Below are 17,970 nucleotides of genomic sequence, written 5' to 3'. Positions count from 1 at the left end.
CCAGTGTGGTGCTGGAGCCGGGCCCTCATCTGCTTGCACGCGAGCTGGCTGTGCTGGGGCTGGGGTCTGGGGTGCAGGGGCTGAGGGGCCCGGCCTCCTGGGGTTCCCAGGGGAACAAACCTAAAGATTGTGGGTGTGGGACATCCCCGCCCTCGCAGGTGCTCCCAGGTCCTCAGGCCTGGAGGGCGCTGGGCCTGGACTCGCGGTGCCTCCCCCGCTGGGGAAAGCGCGAGCAGTTCACAACCCAAAGTGCACTCCTGGAGGGACAGGCAGGTGTCCGGCGATGGCCGTGCGGCCCTGGCGGGGCTGTAGGGGGTGCGGGCATCCCTGGCACTGGGGCTCGGAGGCTGCAGCACGGACGTGTGTCCCCGGAAGGATGCTGTCAAGGGCGCCAGGGCCCACCCAGCACATCGGCAGCCTGGCTCCGTGTCCCCAGGCCCCGGAAGGGGGTCTCCCCCAGCGTGTCCCCGGAGTGGATGGAAGGCTCCAGATGCAGGGCACACATTCATTTGCAGCCAGAAATCATTATTTCAGTCATAACAAACCCGGGACAAACTCCCCTGCACTTCCACCCGGGGCCGGGCACCTGCTTCACAACTTCGGGCAGTCGGGGCACCAAGGGACCCCAGGGCCGCATCCTGTTGGGCGGGGAGCAAAGCAAGCTGCCGGCCGGTGCCCAGGCACCAGGTCCCGCTGTCCTCCTTCCAAGACGACAGCAGGCCGCCCGGCCACACCGGTTTGCTCCATGGTCCCCACAATCCTACACCCCACGCATGCTGGGGGCCCTGGGATGCGCTCCTCCCCCCGAGCTAAAGGACTGTGGAAGACAGCCAGAGGGCAAGCCGCGAGAACTGGAAGCTGGATGGCGGCCCCGGGGCCCACGTGTGCAGGAAAACCCCTTAATAGGAGTATTAAGAAAAAGAAAAGAGATTCCTAGCATTTGAAGAGGGTTTGCACCGCGTGGGTGACGCACGTAGATGCTTCGTGTGTCTGTCACTACATTCCCCGGAGGCGGGCCCTGAATTAGCCCGATTTATGGGAGGGGCACAGAGGCAAGAGATGTCCAGCGGCTTCCCCAAGCTCACCCCCGCTCCAGGCTACCCTGTGGCACCCCACGCTGCCACCCAGAGCGGGACGTGTCCTGGGGGTGCCAGGGGCCCAGGGATGTGCCCCTGGGGGTGCGGGGGGGTCCTGGACAGGTCCCTGGGGGTGAGGGACGGGCCTGGGTCAGTCCCCGGGATGCGGGGGACCTGGATGGGTCCCTGGGGGTGAGGGGCAGGCCTGGGTCGGTCCCCGGGATGTGGGGCGGGCCTCGAGGTGCCCACCCACCCTGAGGGCGTCACCGGGGAAAGTGCATGTAGTCCATGTAGCCCGCAGGAGGCCGTGCCGGCTGTGCCCGGGGGGTCGTTGTCCGGGGTGCCGGGGCACAGCCTTGCAGACACCCTGAGAGCAAGCAGGCCTCGGTCAGGAGCCCCCGTGCCCCACCCCTGCCCCCGCGGTGTCACCTGGCCTCGTGGCTGGACCTGGGGCCACAGGATCCCCAGGGCTGGGAATGACAATGATTTCCTTGCACAGCCCCTGGTTACGTGGTGATTCATAACCGCGGGGTGTGGGGCGCTCCCCCGCCTCCCCCCACCTAGCCGACCCCTAACGTGACCCACAGCGTGGGGTGGGGTGCAAGTGGGCCCCGGAGCCTCGCCCACCCGGGAACCACAGCATGGGAGCTTGAACACCCTTTACCCCTGTCTGGGGGAAACAGAGGCCCCACGGCCCACTGACCACTCTTGGGAACAAACCGATCTCGGCCTCGAGGCGGGGAGGGGGGCTGGCGTTGAACCGAGAAGTAAAAGCACATTTTCCAGACTTGTCAGGATTGTGTTTGTTTCTAGACCTTTATTCTCAAAGGGACAACAGGGAAGAGACCCAGCCTAGGAAGTCTGCAGCTGAGACAGGACCTTGTGCCCAGAACACCGAGTTCGGGGACAGCGAAGCCCAGGGCTGGTGCCCCCGTGTCACAGGACTGCACAGAAACCCGACAGCCTGGCCCCCGGCCCATCAGGTGTCACCGTGCGCTGGTCGCCTGCCTCCGCAGAGTCCCCGCCCGCCACCGCCACCGAGCTGCCGTCAGGGCTGCGCTCACCAGAAGCTGGAAGGAGACAAGGAGGCGGGCAGGTGAGCCAAGCTTCACCGCGGCCTCTGTGGTCAGGCCTCGTCACCCGAGCCCGGCCCCAGGACCGAAGGCTCAGCACGGGCGCTCTGGGCCTCCTGTCCCACCTCCCGGCAGGAGCATGTTCCTCGCCGAGGCTGAACTGCCCGCCCAGACCTCGGCCTCATCACTCTTGTATTTCCTGTCCCCCCTGGTGTCACCCTTTGGGTCACCTGCCAGGTCAGGTCTCTACCTGGACGTGACCCACAGCACAGCTCGAGTCTCCCGACTGTGCTGGCCCTGGGACTATCTACGGGTCGGCACATGGGTACCACGCAGGCCCAGGGTCAACCTAGGACGGCCACAGCTCACCGTCGGCCCCTCGGGGCCTCGTCTGTCCTCATCTGGCAAGTGAGGAGACGATGACTACACCTGCCTCCCCGGCTTGTTGTAACCAGTCAACGAGATGGTTTACATAAAGGGATTAATACAACGGTAACACTCGAGATGCCGGTTCTTAGTCTAAGTATGGAAGGGAGCCCAGAGACCAGGCGGGGGGGTGGGGGGATGCAGCCACCCCGGACCCGGAGCCAACGGAAACCAGAAGGCTGACGGAAGGCCCTGTCTCCACCTCATCCTGCGCTCCCTGCGGTTTCACTAGGAAAGGTTTGCATCTAAGGTTCTCAACTCCTGTATCATCCCGGTTCCTTTTCCTTTGTCTTTACGCTAATCATTGTTCCAGACACATTTGAGCTCAGAGAGGTTCACATACTAGGTTTGTGGGTCTAAGCTTCTAGAAATCAGGAAACGCAGGACGGCTTCTACCTTCAGCCTTCTGTTCCTGCTTCAGCCTCCTTCCCGAACCGGGATCAGTGACTAACCCTGTTCTCGGATCCTGAGACCATCTGCTAATGTGCTGGTGGGTAAGGAATAAGTGGGGATACACGTGTGCAAAAACTGGGGCTACGGGGCCTGCCCCAGGCTCTCCTTGTCTCTGGCCCAGGATGAGGTGAGGATTTGGGAAGAGACCCTGGAGCACACAAGGGAGGAGATGGTGGGGCCACTGGTAGCTCCGGGTGACGACTCACGCGGAGCATTCAGTTCACGTGTAAGCTGGGGCTACTCTGGCAAGGAATCAGGCTCGGAAGACCCTCAAACGTGGCATTTTGTAGGGTATCCCCATTTTGTAGGGAGCGACAGAGGTGCAGATGTGAGCTACACGGTCATCCCGGCTCGAGGGTACCTCCTCCCCCCTCCCACGCTGCCTTGCAAAACACGGAATCATGCTCAGCACTCTTTTATGCTTTTTAGAAATAATTATTCGGATACGGCTGTTGTGGGTTGTGTGTTTTGCTAACTCTCTACAAGTTTCGTCATTCCAAATACCCTCTAACCCTTCGCTTTGGATCACAGAGGCTACTGCGGTATAGCTTCTCCTTGAAATATAAGCACTAGAACCACTCTTACAGGAACTGAACTTTTCCAAAACAGAAAAATCTGCAAGATCAGTGATAAGGACATGTTTGAAAAGTCTGAGATCAGTTTTGTTGTGAGATCACGGCACACGGAAGGGAGAGGAGCTGATTACAGACAGAAACGCAGTGATCTCTGTTGAGAAGACAGGACTCCCCCCGCACCCCGGAGGTGCCTGTCACTGCCCATCAACACCATCAGCACTAAAGGGGCAACTGACCTCTCCTCATCCAATGTCCCATGGTGCCTCAGTTTCTCCAGATGTAAGAGGCTTGCTACACGATACATCTACCTCCCCCTCAGCCCACAGGGATGTTCTGAGACCCGGTAAGAGAAAACCTCCGCAAGACAGAGCCGTGCACGCCAAGGTGTGTTTCGTGTCTTTGGAGGGGTACCAACAGTGGGGCCGGCCTGACAGAACATAAGCTGAACAAGAGGGGACTCCAACAAAGGAAGCCCTTTACGTTAGCTGTCCACAGGCAGGCTCCAGGGTGAGGTGCCCCCGCTTCCAGAAAGCACCAGAATTTCTTTGCAGCAAAGACAACTCCTCTATTTTCTGGCTTTACCTCTCACAGAGAGTTTTGGGAGTAAATTCAACACCAGGAAAGAGTATCTCTCAGACCCTTTAGCCTCACCGTTATTCAACACCTTCTCGTGTTTTTCTTCCTTCTAACTTCTCTTCTCAAGAATTTTTCCATTTACTTTCCTCGCCCACCCACCCCCCGCCCCGCTTTGTGTCTCTGGCTCCCACAGTAGGTTTTTCTCTCTTCTAACTAGGATCTTTTTTTTTTTTTTTTTTTTTTTTACTTTTCTGGATTATGTCTTCTTAACTGTGGTCCTCTTTCTCCTCCATTTCTACCCACATTTTTCTTGCACTTTTATTAAACTCTTCTTTCTCCTTCCCTTTTCTGTCCTTGAGGAAAAAGTCCCTGATGGACAAGGAGAAAATATTGGCCAGCGAGCACCACGTTGGGAGAACTGAGACAGCTACGACTGGAGCTAATGGGCCAAACACGGGCCCCGTCAGTTTGAGACAGTGCTGCCCGATGATCCAAACAGGACTTGATCGGCCTGGAACTGAGACTCTCCTGGAATTTCTGCACATCTATGTTTGACATCTTACTCCAATCCAACTCCACGCTCCAGATGGAGGAATAATTTCCTTGTTTGCTTGAGATGAATTTGCACTCTTCTTTTGCTTCTAGAAGGCCATTGCTCCCAGCCCCCAAGGGCTGCCTGTTAGTACCATCACTTTGCAGCAATGAGTGCTCATTACTGTGCCGAGTTGGAAAATGCAGCATCTTGGTTGGTTAGGTTTTCTGACTGAGGATTCCAATGCACGTCTTCCAGGGATTAGTGATATCTAGACACCTGAGGGCATCACACACCAAAACTGAGGTTCAACTTGGCTAGTCTTGGGAAACTCAGAGGCATCTGTAGGGCTCCCAGAACATCAGGGACATCACAGACGTATTACAGGTTTGCAAAAGCGCGAAATAATTGCAGTTTCTGGGACGCCTGGGTGGCTCAGCGGTTGAGCGTCTGCCTTCGGCTCAGGTCATGACCCCGGGATCCCGGATGGAGTCCCACATTGGGTTCCCTTCATGGAGCCTGCTTCTCCCTCTGTCTCTGCCTCTCTCTCATGAATAAATAAATTAAATCTTTTAAAAAATTGCCATTTGTAAAAGGTGACTTCTGGTGCACGACACACAAGTCATGGGGGATACAAGTTACCAGGTCAGGCATGTTGTGTCTTTTTAAAAATTTTAAATTTTAAAAATTTTAAAAATTTTCCTCTCCTGTTTTGAAATGCATTTAAACATTCCAAGGAAAGAAATCGACCAGGTTATAAAACAGTGTATGCATGAGAATCCCAATTTTGTAAAGAGAAACACACATGTGTACACATGCACACAGACCCTCACGTACCTAAGTTTGGCAGATAAGCAACCAAAACTTGGTAGTGGTCTCTCTGATGGAATCACGGGGTTTTTGCTTTCTTCTTTAGACTTATCTGCACTTTATGGTTTTAAAATGATGATAATAATTCAATAGTCCTCCTGTAACATAAACGAACAGACAGTCCAGGGAAGAATCAAAAGCAGCACAGAAACCCACTTCCGAATCTGTTAAGAGTGAATTAAGCGGCTGTAAAAGACATCTTCCCGTTTGGAAAACTGCTGCTGGTAGAGCGCGGTCAACTGTAAAATTGGGGGACGCTGTAGCGCAGCAGTGAGAGCAAAGAGGCGTTCGGGGAAATGCTGCTGCCTCGGGAAACACACGCGGACTCTGGGTCACTGGCGGTCACGACAGACGGGGGGGCCGGAGGGGTCACGAAGGGCACGACGTGGGGTCGCGGGAGGGGTTCCTCCCTGCACCTCAGCTCCCGGGAGAGGAAGATGTGCGAACGCGCGTCTCGGCTTCCCAACTGGTTTCCCCGGACGGGGCAGGGCCTTCGCGTCTTCTCGGTGGTCCTCAGGGCCTCACGGGGTGGGTGCGTCCCGCGGGGCCTGCCGCCGGGTCCCCTCCCCCGCACCCGCACCCGCACCGGCCCGCCCTTCGCTCTGGTCCCCACCGGCCCCGGCGAGCTCTGCCGCGCGGAGAACCGCCCCCCGCTCTCGGGGAGGCTCGGGCCGCCCCGCCCCGCCCCGCCCCGCCCCGCCCCGCCCCGCCCCGCGAACAGAGAAGGGAGCCTGGACTTCTTCTCCAGGGCATCTTTTTGGGCAAGGTTCCACCCGCGAGAGATTTTTACGCTGGCCTTAAAAATGACCCAGTGGGGTCTCCAGGTTTCCTAGGGGGGGCTGCCGTCCTAGAATCGCCCCCTCCCTCGTCTCCTAGTTCTGTCAGCGGGCAGAGGCCATGGCCTGGGAGAACCACATCTGCAGCCGCGGAGGCCCGGGCACAGGCGGAGCCCCGACGCCCCGCCCCGACGCCCCGCCCCGACGCCCCGCCCCGCCCCAACGCCCCCTCCCGGCGGGCCCGGCCCAGCGCGGGGGACGCGAGCGCGAGCGGCGACCCACCTACGGCTTCCAGACGACACGCGGCGTCTCCGGCGCTCCTCTGAGCCTCGCGGTGGGCGGGCGCGTGGCCTGCGGCTGAGGCGGCGCCGAGGAGGACTCGCCCGAAGCACGCAGCTGGCGACGGGCGCCAGGCCGCGGCCGGGAACTCGGGTCTCGGGGCGGCCCGGCGGGTCCTCGGCGCGTCCTTCGCAGACGGCCCGGGGACACGCCGCGAGGACCGCCCTGGGCCCGGGGCCGCGCCGGCCCCGCTGCCGCCCCGCTGCCGCCCCGCGCCGCCAGCCCCGGGCCGCCGGGGGCCCTCGGCGCCCAGCCCCGCAGCGGGCTCTCCCCGGGGAAGCCCCGCCGCCCGGGGCTCGCGCGGCCCAGCGCCCGCCTCCCCAGGACGCCGCCGGCTGACGGGCGGCCCCACCTCCACCGAGCCCGAGGCGGGCTGCGCGCCGGGGCGGGGCGTCGCCGCGACTTCGGGGAGAGCGGTGCGTTCGCGCCACGGCCGCTCCCCGGCAGCAGCGAAGCGACCGACCCTGCCGGCCGCGGCCCCAGCGGCGAGCCCGGACCCTCCACGCCCCGCTCCCGCCCCCGAGGCGCCAGGAGGGCGGCGGGCGGGGCTCCGGCTCCGGCGCCGGCTCCGGGGAAGCACCTGGCCGGCGGGGCTCCGCTCCAGGGGACGCTCGGCCGCCGCCCTGACCCCCCGCGGCCCCACCACCCAGCCTCCCGCTCCGCCCACCCGCAGCCCCCGAGTCCCGCCGGCCTCCCCGGCGCGCGTCGGCCTTCCCCGGGGCGGCCCTCCGCGGCGGCGCCCCACGACGCCCTCGGACGCCCTCGGACCCCTCGCCCGCCCCCCGCCCCCCGCCCCCCGCCCCGCGACCGCCCGGGACCAGCCCCTGCGCCCGGCTCCGCTCCGCGCACAGGCCGAGTGAGGCCACGCGCCGCGCCTTCAGCCAGCGCCGCCGGGGCCCGACCTGGGGCCCGGCCTCCCCTGTCCCCCCGGAGCCGCAGCAGCTTCGCGGACGCGCCGTCGGACGAACCCAGGGCCGCCACGGCCCGCACGTGACCGGGCCGCCCCCACACACACGTGACCGGGCCGTCCTGCCCCCACGTGCCGGTGCCGGGAGCGTCGCGGGCCGCGCCCCTGGGCAGTGACGGCGGGTCCGCGGGGACCCTCATGGGGCACCCTGAGCAGAGCGGGCAGTGCTGCAGCCTGCGCCCTCTCAGGATCGCACAGAGGCACCGGCCGCCGCCGCTCCACTCAGACTCGGGGTTGAGCTGGACGGGAGGCCCCGGGCGGGGGCGGGTCCCGCAGACCCCCACGGCGACGCCCCAAGGCCTGTTCCCCCCGACGGCCGGCACCTGGGGTCCGCGGGAGCCGGGGAGGGCGCGGCGGGCTGCGGGCTGGGCCGTCGGCCTCGGGGGCTGGGCCGCCGCCCCTCCGTCCTCCGCGTGTTCCAGGAGCCCTCGGGGCTAGCGGCCTCCGCTGCGACTGGTCCTCGGGCCGAGCGCTCGCCCCGCGGGAAAGAGGAGGCCGCCCGAGGAGCCTCCCGACCGCCTCCCCGACCCGCCCCCCGAGGAGCAGCCGCCCAAGGAGCCTCCCGACCTCCTCCCCGACCCCCCCCCCCCCAGGAGCAGCCGCCCGAGGAGCCTCCCGACCGCCTCCCCGACCCGCCCCCCGAGGAGCAGCCGCCCAAGGAGCCTCCCGACCTCCTCCCCGACCCCCCCCCCCCAGGAGCAGCCGCCCGAGGAGCCTCCCGACCGCCTCCCCGACCCCCCCCCAGGAGCAGCCGCCCGAGGAGCCTCCCGACCGCCTCCCCGACCCGCCCCCCGAGGAGCAGCCGCCCGAGGAGCCTCCCGACCTCCTCCCCGACCCCCCCCCCAGGAGCAGCCGCCCGAGGAGCCTCCCGACCGCCTCCCCGACCCCCCCCCAGGAGCAGCCGCCCGAGGAGCCTCCCGACCGCCTCCCCGACCCGCCCCCCGAGGAGCAGCCGCCCGAGGAGCCTCCCGACCTCCTCCCCGACCCCCCCCCCCCAGGAGCAGCCGCCCGAGGAGCCTCCCGACCGCCTCCCCGACCCCCCCCCAGGAGCAGCCGCCCGAGGAGCCTCCCGACCGCCTCCCCGACCCGCCCCCCGAGGAGCAGCCGCCCGAGGAGCCTCCCGACCTCCTCCCCGACCCCCCCCCCAGGAGCAGCCGCCCGAGGAGCCTCCCGACCTCCTCCCCGACCCCCCCCCCAGGAGCAGCCGCCCGAGGAGCCTCCCGACCTCCTCCCCGACCCCCCCCCCAGGAGCAGCCGCCCGAGGAGCCTCCCGACCGCCTCCCCGACCCCCCCCCCCAGGAGCAGCCGCCCGAGGAGCCTCCCGACCTCCTCCCCGACCCCCCCCCCAGGAGCAGCCGCCCGAGGAGCCTCCCGACCGCCTCCCCGACCCCCCCCCCAGGAGCAGCCGCCCGAGGAGCCTCCCGACCTCCTCCCCGACCCCCCCCCCCAGGAGCAGCCGCCCGAGGAGCCTCCCGACCTCCTCCCCGACCCCCCCCCCCAGGAGCAGCCGCCCGAGGAGCCTCCCGACCGCCTCCCCTCCCCCCCCTCCCCCCCCCAGGAGCAGCCGCCCGAGGAGCCTCCCGACCTCCCGACCTTACTCCGCCAGGGCCCGCGGGGGAGGAGAGGCCCCGCCCCAGGTCTCCCAGCCGGGCTGGTGGCAGTCGGGGGCGGCTCCCCCGCAGGCACCCCGAGGGCGCGCTGTCCGCTCAGGCCGGGCACTGGAGCGCGCCCTGCTTCCCTGAGCCTCCCCCTTCCCGGGCCACACCGAGCCTGGCGCCGCGGCGGGGGGAGCCTCGGGAACAGCCCTCGCAGCGCGCCGAGCGCCCCCTGCCCGCAGCCCCGCCCGTGCCCCCCGCCTGGGCCGCAGCCCGAGCACGTCGGCGCGGGGGCCGAGCGTTCGGCTCCTCACCGTCTGCCCGGAGGCCCGCGGGCGGCGGCGGCTCGCTGTCCTCGTAGCGCATGACGGCCACGGCCCTGCCGTCCGGCCTTCCCCGAGCGCCGGCGTCTGCGGACGAGCCTGTGGGGCGGAGAGGTGAGCGCGAGGTGCGCCCTGCCCGGTGCCGCCCGCCGCGTCCCAGGCCGTCTCGGGCCGTCGGGGGCACCAGCGCCGCCCTTGCTCACCGCTGCCGCCGCGCGGGCCCCGAGGGCGGCCGAGGATCTCGTCGTCCGAAGCGCGCAGGTTCCGCAGCAGGAAGTAGGTGGTCATGCGCCCCTTGCCCTTCACCTCGATCTCGCCCCTCTCGACCATGTCGAAGCCGCGGTTCTGCAGAGCCCTGCGCGGCGGGCAAGGCGGCGGCTGGCGGAGCGCGCGGGGGTACGGGGGCGGGTCTCCCGGCTTTGCAGCCCGCCCCGTGCGCCCGGCGCGGGAGGCTCCGCGGGGCTGAGCGCCGCCCTTCGTCCTCCCGAAGCCCCGTCGCCCGGGCGTGGGGGCGACCGTCCAGGCCCCGTCCCCGGTACAGGCGACACCCGCGGCGTGTGCCCCGCTGGCCCGGCTCGGAGCTGGGGCGCCGCCTGCCTGCCCCGCCTGCTCGGGTCCCCTCCCGCCCGGGTCCTGGACGGCCGTCCGCGGAGTCCTGCACCCCGGGGCCCCGTGTGTCCCCACCGCCGGCCGCGGCGCTCCCGGCAGGACAAGGGCTCGTCCTCGCGGCCCCCGCGCCGCCCTTGCGGCCGTCCTCCCTCAGCACTCCCAGCGGGGCGCCGCGCTCCTCAGCCCCGGCCTCGGGCACCCCAGGCCGCCGCCGCCCCGCCCCGCCCGCCCGCCCGCCGGCCGCGCAGGGCAGCCCCACCCGGGACTTGCAGCCCGTCCCAGCCTGAGCTCATCTCGCGGCCCACGCAGGCCCCGCCCCGCCCCGTCCCCCAGCGGGGGCGGCCAGGAACCCCCGAGACCCTGCCCGCCTCTCGTGCTGCGTCCCTAGCAGGTGCCCGGTGCAGCCGGTTTCGCCTCCGCCTCCGTTCCCCCGCGCCCGGCCCCCAGGCCCTCTCCCTCCCGCTCCCTGAGCCCCCGCCCCCGGGGCTCCCGGGGCCTGCAGTGGGCACCCTGGCGCTTCACGCACGCCGAGCTGTCAGGTCCCCGGTCCGACTCTCCCTCTGCGCTGGGATTGCTCGGTTTTCACTCCGTTTTCACTCCCCAAACCCTCAGCTTTGGCTAAATCCTACCCTGAGCTCGGTGTCGGAGATTCCGCCCAGGAATCGCTCCCCCACGAAGGGTTTCTCGACCCGCTGCGCGCCCAGTCTCCAGGACCCACTCACCTTCCCGAGCAGCACCCGGAGCCCGAGCCCCGGGCTGTATCCGGGCTCCTCTCCCCCCTGAAACCCACGTGGGACCTAGGTTTTCAGGGAGCTGTTGCAAGAGCACATGACGAACAGAAGTCGGAGAACTTAGAGTTTGGTTGGCATCTGAGAAGTTCTCGAAAACTATTTTATGCTTATCTTTGTCGTCGTACTTATCGTGCTCTCAAAATAATTACTCGTTGAGCAGCGTTTCTCTTTTTCTGCTAGACCAAGGGTCAGCTCCCTTTTCTGGTACGAGGCCAGATAGTACATCTCCTCGGCTTTGCAGGCCGTGCAGCCTCCACCACCGCTACTCAGCGCTGCGGTTGCCCGTGCAGGAACCACAGATAATGAGGAAACACAAAAACAGGGCTCTGTTCCAAGAAAACTATTTACAAAAAACAGGCAGGAGGCTGGGTGAGGCCTGTGACTGTACTTTGCCAGTCCCTGCGTCACCTCCTACGCTCCTCGGGAGCAAAGCTGTCCCAGAGTATAGTGGCTCGGTAATGTCTATCGCCCGGCGTCATGCCTCCTGTCAGCCAGGGAGGCATGGGAGAAGCGCCACGGGGTCCCTTCGCGCCCCTCCCCCCCCTCTGTTGGGCATCCGCACATCCTGGAAGTAGGGGAGGGCAAAGAAAGGCATGAAGACACGGACGGTTACCTGTAGGCCGTGGGGCTGAGGTGCACTTTGTTGGGAAGCCCGTGACTTTCCATCCTGGAAGCTGTGTTCACCGTGTCCCCAAACAAGCAGTACCGTGGCATCTTGTCCCCCACCACACCTGCCAGGACCGGTCCCGTATGGATCCCCACTCTGATCTGCGCAGAGAGAACCTCGCTGAAAAGGGATCCTCGAATACCACCGCTTTTATTTTGAAGTTTGAGGCATAATTTACATAAAAGGAAAAGATCTGAAGTATTCAGCTCCGTGAGCTTGGACAAGAGCACGTACCCCTGTAGCCACACCCCTACGGTTGTTACCTCGAAATTCTCCTGTGCCCTTTTCCCATGAAGTTTCGTCCCTCCTGCAGGGGGATCCACTTCCTTATCTCTTTCGCCAAAGACTAATTTGCCTGTTCCCACGGGAAGGGGAGCCAGGCTGCCTGGCGGTTGTGGGACCTCCGTGTATACCGCAGGCTGAGTGAAATGATGGAAGATCTCGGAGCACTGATTTAGAAACTGCTGAGACGGTGGCGTGAGTGTCATAAGAGAGAAGTGTTTCGCATCTTTGTCCCCGCTCCCTTAAATAAGCTGCACAGTTTGTTGTTTCTGGGGGACAGTGACTGATGCTCCTAACTACGGCCCTATTCTTAAACTTGATAACCTCTCTTCCTGTTTTCTTCTTCGTAAAACCCACCGTGAGAGTTCTCAGGAATTCACGGTTTGATTTCATTCTTGGCATAGCGTTACTGTCGTCTCCGTAGCGAGGCTGCTCACACGCACCCGGATACACACGCTCTCTTTACACAACGGTACATTTTCAATTTTTTTTTCTTCTCTGACTTTTTAACCAAAACACGTTATCTCTTCTCTGACGCTCTCATCTCCTTCCCTCTTTCCCTCCCATCCTGATTTTTTTTTTTACTGGGGGTTTTAGTCAACAGATGGGTCTGTGTGCTTGCAACGGCCGAGTATTGTGGCTTAAACTTTAAAACTTAAACCATAGAAATGTCAGGACGGAGAGGATCTGCTTAGCACACAGAAGAGGACGCCGACTTGTCCTCTCCCTCTCTCAGAGCAAACAGATCTCCGTGCTTGGAAGAGTAGGTTCCTGTGTGGGAGGCGAGCAGACGTCTCCCTAAGGCCACGTGGTGGGAGGGAGGCTATTCTAAGTATCTCACAACTCCCGGTGTCTGGCCTACTGCTGGGGGCAGTTTCCCGCCACAGGTTGAGAACTCTTGAACCTGCGAGAAGGCACGTTGAATACACAGTTTTCCTTGGGATGGGAAGGGGTTGGCTATTTGGCAAACCTGAACAACTTGTTGAACTAAATGCCCAAATTAAAAAACCAGAATTATAAAAAAAAAAAAAAAAGCCAGCTTTTAAGATGGATTGAACCCCGGTGAGTGAATGGGGAGACCTGCTCAGCCCTGTAGACAAGCTTGCAGTGAATGTCACGGAAATACCAGGCTCCAGAGCCTTCTCTGAAGGTTACGGAAGGTTGGGATGATATCCTAATAACTCAATTACGTAGAACATGTGCGGGAGAAGACAAGAGTTGGGAGAAAGCACCCATTTTGAGTACTGTGACGTGCCCAGGAGCCACTTGAACAGAAGCAGAAGCTACTCTTCTGTGTGTGAGACAGTTGGTAGGAAGCCGAGGACCCGGTGTCTTCCTACCTGGATGGGTTCTCCGGTAACCGGATTCATCACTTCTGCTGCAGCAATTCTCATCCCCAAGGCAAAGTTAGCCACTCTCTGGGCGTGGCTTCCAACGGGCACCGGGACGCCCCCCACCACCATGTAAGCATCTCCTATGGTCTCCACCTGTGAGGAGGGAGGGGGCCTTCAGAGGGTTGCCTTAAGGCATTAATCCTGTCCCTAAGTATTTCTGTCATTTTCTGGGTGTTGACAAAAGGACCATATGGAAGCTACGGGTGATTTGCCAGGAGTATGAAGCGTATCAGGCAAGCGGTGGGGAGAAAACTGAGCCCGCAGACCCCCGGAGAGCGCCCGTGGGCCTCTGTGCTGCCGGCAGGAACAGGTCCCCGAGAGGACGGAGCCCCTGGCTTAGCGCACGATGCCCTGTACTGGGCGTACGTTATTACGTTAGACTTCTGCTGAGTTCCAGGGATAGAATTATTCTCAGAGAAGAGTGTGCCCCTCGGAGGCGTTTAAGCAGCGTGTATTACAAAAGGATCTCTACAAACAAACTAAAATTCCTAAAATAGCTCCAACTGCCTTCTAGTCTTACGGGCTCGCCCTGCTGCTCTGCACCAAGCCCTGAGCACAGAGGGGGCGGGAGGGAGGCGCAGAGCTGAGCTCCTGCCCGCCCGGGCGCCCACCCCGCAGGCCGTGGACACCCACCTTGTAGACCTCGTGGACGCTGGTTAGCCTGTCAAACTTGGAGTACATGGAATTCAGCATCGTCACGATTTGGATGGGCTGGCAGGCCGCACAGATGTTGGTGAACGTCACCACGTCACTGAAAAGAATCGTGCAAGTTTTAAATTCTCCTGCAACAGAAACCGGGTGTCGTGTTGGCCCAGGATATGGAATAATCATTCTGCAGACTCCAGCGTCCAGTGTCCTGGGGGACCGGGTGCAGCGTGTCCTCCTCAGGCACTGGGCGTCCAGGCCCGCTACTTTCCACCGAGCGGCCAGGTGGCCTGTCTGGGTCGGTGTGTCCACTCGTCTGCCCCAAGTGCATGGCTCCATCACGCCGAGCCTGGAGCAGAAGGTCCTCACCGTGGCCGGGAAGGGGCCCCCTCTGTCCCGGCACGTCCCCGACCTCCCGTCTCCACGGCTCTGGCCTACTCTACCCCACCCACCCCAGCCTCCGTGGGGTTCCCAGTGCCTCCTGCGTAGGGCCTTTGCACCTGCTGTGTCCTCTCCCAACTCCTCTTTTCTCAAACATTGAAGAGGCTCCGTCTCACGTCTCCAGTGTGAGCACCTCAGTGAGACCCCCAATACCCCTCTGTCAGTGCAGCAGTCCCCAGACCCTACCCTTTTATCCTTGTTGCGGCCCCAACCCACAAGCCATATGTGCATATGTGGCGTGGGGTGTGTACCTTACTGGCTGTTTTCCCCACTGGACCGTAAGCTCCGGGGGAGGAGAGGCGGACTGGGCCGCTGCTGCATCCCCAGCACCCGGAGCAGGGCCTGGCTCACAGCAGGCGCCCAGGGAGTGGCTGTTGGAGGAGCGAGGGTGCGACGACTCGAATGCAGCACGGTGCCCTCCGTGTCACGGTGCCTCTAAGAGCCTCTCGTTCGTGTGCCCATCTCTTCCCTTCGGCGTCCAGCCTTCCCTTCTCTCTTCCTACCCTCCCTACCCTTCTGGTCTTGTTTTATGTATTGCACTGGTTTTTCTTCCTCCTGAAGTAATAGGTGTCCCCTGGGCTTCCGGGCCGAGCCCCCTTCCCCTCCCACCTCCCAGCCCCTCAACCTTACTTGTCATCCGTGGGCTCTGTGATTAGCCGCCATGCCCGCTGCACTACTTCCTAGACCCCTGGTGCACCCGAGACGTTGCCACTGAGCTCTGCCCACAGTCCCTGCTACCTGTGGTTCTGCTCCACGGGGTGTCCCACAGGCATTTCACTCAGAGGCTCTAGAACTGACCTCCCGTCCTTCCCCCAACCTGCCCTTCTCTCTGGCTCGGCATAGAATAAAGGACCACGTGTTTCTGCGCTAGAAACTCTGCACTCAGCATGGACTCCCCTCTCTTCCCTGCTCCATCCTCTCGGTAATGAGGGTCCTGCCGATTGCTCCTGGTGGGGTCTCAGTCCAGGCCCTTGCCATGCTCACCGCATGCCACGCATTGCTCACGGCCTTCTCTGCCTCCCTCTCGTGCACTCACTGCACTGCAGGCAGGTTCATATTCATCATACTTATCGTGAAACCTTCCTTATAAGCAACAGAAACCTCAGGGAGTCCTCACCTGAGCCCCACCCTAGGTGCCCAGCCTCACCGGGCACGTTCTAGGGGTAGCACCGTGCAGGGCTTATGTTCACGTTGCCTCACTTTCACTCCTGCAATCCTGTTCTCCTGAAATGCCCTTCCCTTCTTTTTTTGCTAAGGTGAGGTCTCGAGGCTTAACTCCAGTGCCGTGCACCTTATACAAAACCTCACAGCCCCTGCCCTCCTATCTTTCTCTCCGACTACCCTTTTATTTTCACTTCCCTGGCAGCTGTGTCTCCACACCTTTGTGATGGAAAACTTATGAATTTTGGAGTTAGTTGGGACTTCTAATTGGTTTTTCAGATTGTTTTACTCATAAACGGGAGTGATTGTAAATTTACATAGCTCTGTTGGATAAGAACCCCTCCTTCGTAGAAATGTGCAGAAAATTAAATGGCATGTGTAAAAATGTCTCGTACAGGTCCTGGCACAACCATCGCCCCTCAAGGGACGTGAGTGTCCCTTCCTTTGGCCTCCCCAACCCCCGTGCACATATCCTGCACCTGTCAGACCCACAAGACCGTGAGCCCCTCTGGGTCCTTGAGGCTTGCCAGCCCCCTGGCATCGAGCAGCTTCCCCGCCTACGTCTGGAGGTGAACACACACCCGCGGCAGATGGAAAATGAGCTCAGATCACACACAGCCTTCTTCCCCCATAATCGGCTTGCTCTCCCAGAGTGGCCCCGAGAGGAGCCCCGTGATTGGGGTCATGAGTGGCCGTGTTGTTTCCAGTTAGGAGGAGGAGCTCTGTTTGTGACAGGCCGCAGCTTTCGGGTATTAGGGGAGGTAGCATAGCTGGGCGTCGTTGGCAGGCATTTTTCTCTGCTCCGTATTTCGATTGTGTATTCTGTTTATTATCATTATTGTTGGGAGAAGACAACCAAGGACACGCGGCTCAAGGAGCCGGCCCCGGAGCCAGCATTCAAAACTCGATCCGCCTGCCTTCTGAGCCTGTGCCCACTGAGGACACGGCCCCTTGCTCAGGGGGCCCCGTGACGGGAAGGGAATGCTCTACCTGCAGCGACTTTTTTGCCGTCCTTCAGCTGGTTGGCCACGTGTTCCGGCAGCATGGCGTACAGCAGGGTCTCGGTTTTCTTCTTTTCAATGGCCAGGTGCCTGGACAGGACCCGCAGCTCCTCCTTCTTCCTCTCCAGCTGGTTGGACAGCTCGATCTCAGCCAGGCGCTGCTGGTTCAGGAGGATGAGATCCCTGGTGGTGTCGTGCGGCGCGATGTCCGACAGGTGCATTCTGCGCTGCTCCAGCTCTTGCAGGCTGCGGAGCTTCGGGGAGCACACGTAGGCCATGCACCGCACGGACTCCATCCAGATCATCTGGCCTTTCCGTCACGGAGAGAAACGCCACAGTACCGCGCGTCACTGGCCGGTGACACGGCTCGCCACCCCGTCACCCCACCGCACGTTCTCCTCCCTCCCTTTCAGCCACTTTTGGTGAAGGCTGGTCTCTAGGTCCCTCCTCGCTCAGCTCCGTCCCAGGCACCTTCCTCTTATGGAGGTGCCCGTCCGAGGCTTCCGAACCACCCTCTCCAGCATAGCCTGTCTCCCCCTTCCTGAGCCCTCCTGCTGTTGGAGGGTCTTATGCAGACCCCCCCCCCCCGCCCCCCCCGCCACAGACCTCACTTCCAGGGACTTCCCTGACCCTGCCTTCTCTCTGAGATCCCCCTGACTTCCTTCAATGTTTCTTTTAGGTTTTTTTTGCTCATGACTTCCATGCTGGCGTTCCCCAGGGTCCTGTCTGGGTGTTGTCATGGGAATACACCACGGCGTCCCACATCATGCTGACAGTGAATCTGAATTTCCAGAGAAACGCTACCTCCTGGAGGTGCCTATTTCCTTAAAATTTGTTTATTTTATTATAAAAGCAGTGTGCATGCGTTGCAGAAAATGAAGAAAGATGAAGAACAATCACCTATAATCACACCGCTCAGATAATTACTAAAATTTCTGTTGTCTTCTTTTTGTAATCTGTATTTTTCATTTAAAATTTATAATAGATATATCCTTTGATAGCAAAATTATAGATGTGCATCATACTTTTTGCTGGGTACATTGATTATACCATATTTTATTTAAGCAACTCGCTAGCTTTGATGATATTATGTCCCTTTCTATCAGCCTATAAACAACATGGCAGCGACCAAGCTTAAGGTCATTGTGCACATTTTGTTAAAGATATAATCTTAGAGGGCTGCCCGGGGTGGCTCAGGGGTTGAGCGTCTGCCTTGGGCTCAGGGCGTGACCCCCGGGGTCCTGGGATCAAGTCCCCCATTGGGCTCCCTGCAGGGAGCCTGCTTCTCCCTCTGCCTGTGTCTCTGCCTCTCTCCCTCTGTCTCTCATGAATAAATAAATGAAATCTTTAAAAGAAAATTACCATCCCAGATCGAATATTAATGTTTCCCAAAACTCA

The 17,970-nt window shown here is 61.7% G+C and overlaps 2 protein-coding genes and 1 long non-coding RNA gene across 3 annotated transcripts; 1 reads left to right on the top strand and 2 right to left on the bottom strand.

Annotated features, from left to right (window-relative positions):
• Positions 1-1,873: 1,873 nt before the first annotated feature.
• Positions 1,874-6,108, bottom strand: LOC111091792. The gene is made up of 2 exons (XR_005376122.1): positions 5,549-6,108; positions 1,874-2,146 (listed from the first exon to the last, which is right to left on the bottom strand). It is a non-coding gene; the product is annotated as an uncharacterized LOC111091792 (long non-coding RNA).
• Positions 6,109-6,478: 370 nt separating this feature from the next.
• On the top strand, positions 6,479-9,619 carry LOC119877412 (basic proline-rich protein-like). Its single transcript, XM_038570159.1, has 5 exons — positions 6,479-6,699; positions 6,832-7,686; positions 8,360-8,599; positions 8,662-9,020; positions 9,222-9,619. Exons 1-5 carry the CDS (start codon positions 6,479-6,481, stop codon positions 9,617-9,619), a joined length of 2,073 nt encoding a protein of 690 aa, XP_038426087.1.
• Positions 9,620-12,788: 3,169 nt separating this feature from the next.
• On the bottom strand, positions 12,789-16,888 carry LOC485435 (guanylate cyclase soluble subunit beta-2-like). The gene is made up of 4 exons (XM_038570158.1): positions 16,562-16,888; positions 13,958-14,106; positions 13,271-13,417; positions 12,789-12,866 (listed from the first exon to the last, which is right to left on the bottom strand). The coding sequence occupies exons 1-4, from the start codon at positions 16,875-16,877 to the stop codon at positions 12,789-12,791; spliced, it is 690 nt and encodes a 229-aa protein (XP_038426086.1). The 5' UTR covers positions 16,878-16,888.
• Between the last annotated feature and the right edge of the window lie 1,082 nt (positions 16,889-17,970).

The sequence above is a fragment of the Canis lupus genome, chromosome 22 (assembly GCF_011100685.1).
Source record: "Canis lupus familiaris isolate Mischka breed German Shepherd chromosome 22, alternate assembly UU_Cfam_GSD_1.0, whole genome shotgun sequence".
NCBI lineage: Eukaryota > Metazoa > Chordata > Mammalia > Carnivora > Canidae > Canis > Canis lupus.
This window is presented reverse-complemented; position numbering and strand designations above follow the sequence as displayed.

Excerpts from the sequence above, each read along its gene's own strand:
- LOC119877412 (XM_038570159.1), top strand. The coding sequence starts at position 6,479 with ATGGCCTGGGAGAACCACATCTGCAGCCGCGGAGGCCCGGGCACAGGC. Across the intron at positions 7,687-8,359 it reads AGGGCCGCCACGGCCCGCAC|GAGCAGCCGCCCGAGGAGCC; the intron begins GTGACCGGGCCG and ends CCCCCCCCCCAG. Across the intron at positions 8,600-8,661 it reads CCCGACCGCCTCCCCGACCC|GAGCAGCCGCCCGAGGAGCC; the intron begins GCCCCCCGAGGA and ends CCCCCCCCCCAG.
- LOC485435 (XM_038570158.1), bottom strand. The coding sequence starts at position 16,877 with ATGATCTGGATGGAGTCCGTGCGGTGCATGGCCTACGTGTGCTCCCCG. Across the intron at positions 14,107-16,561 it reads CGGCAAAAAAGTCGCTGCAG|GAGAATTTAAAACTTGCACG; the intron begins GTAGAGCATTCC and ends TTTCTGTTGCAG. Across the intron at positions 12,867-13,270 it reads TTACCGGAGAACCCATCCAG|GAAAACTGTGTATTCAACGT; the intron begins GTAGGAAGACAC and ends TCCCATCCCAAG.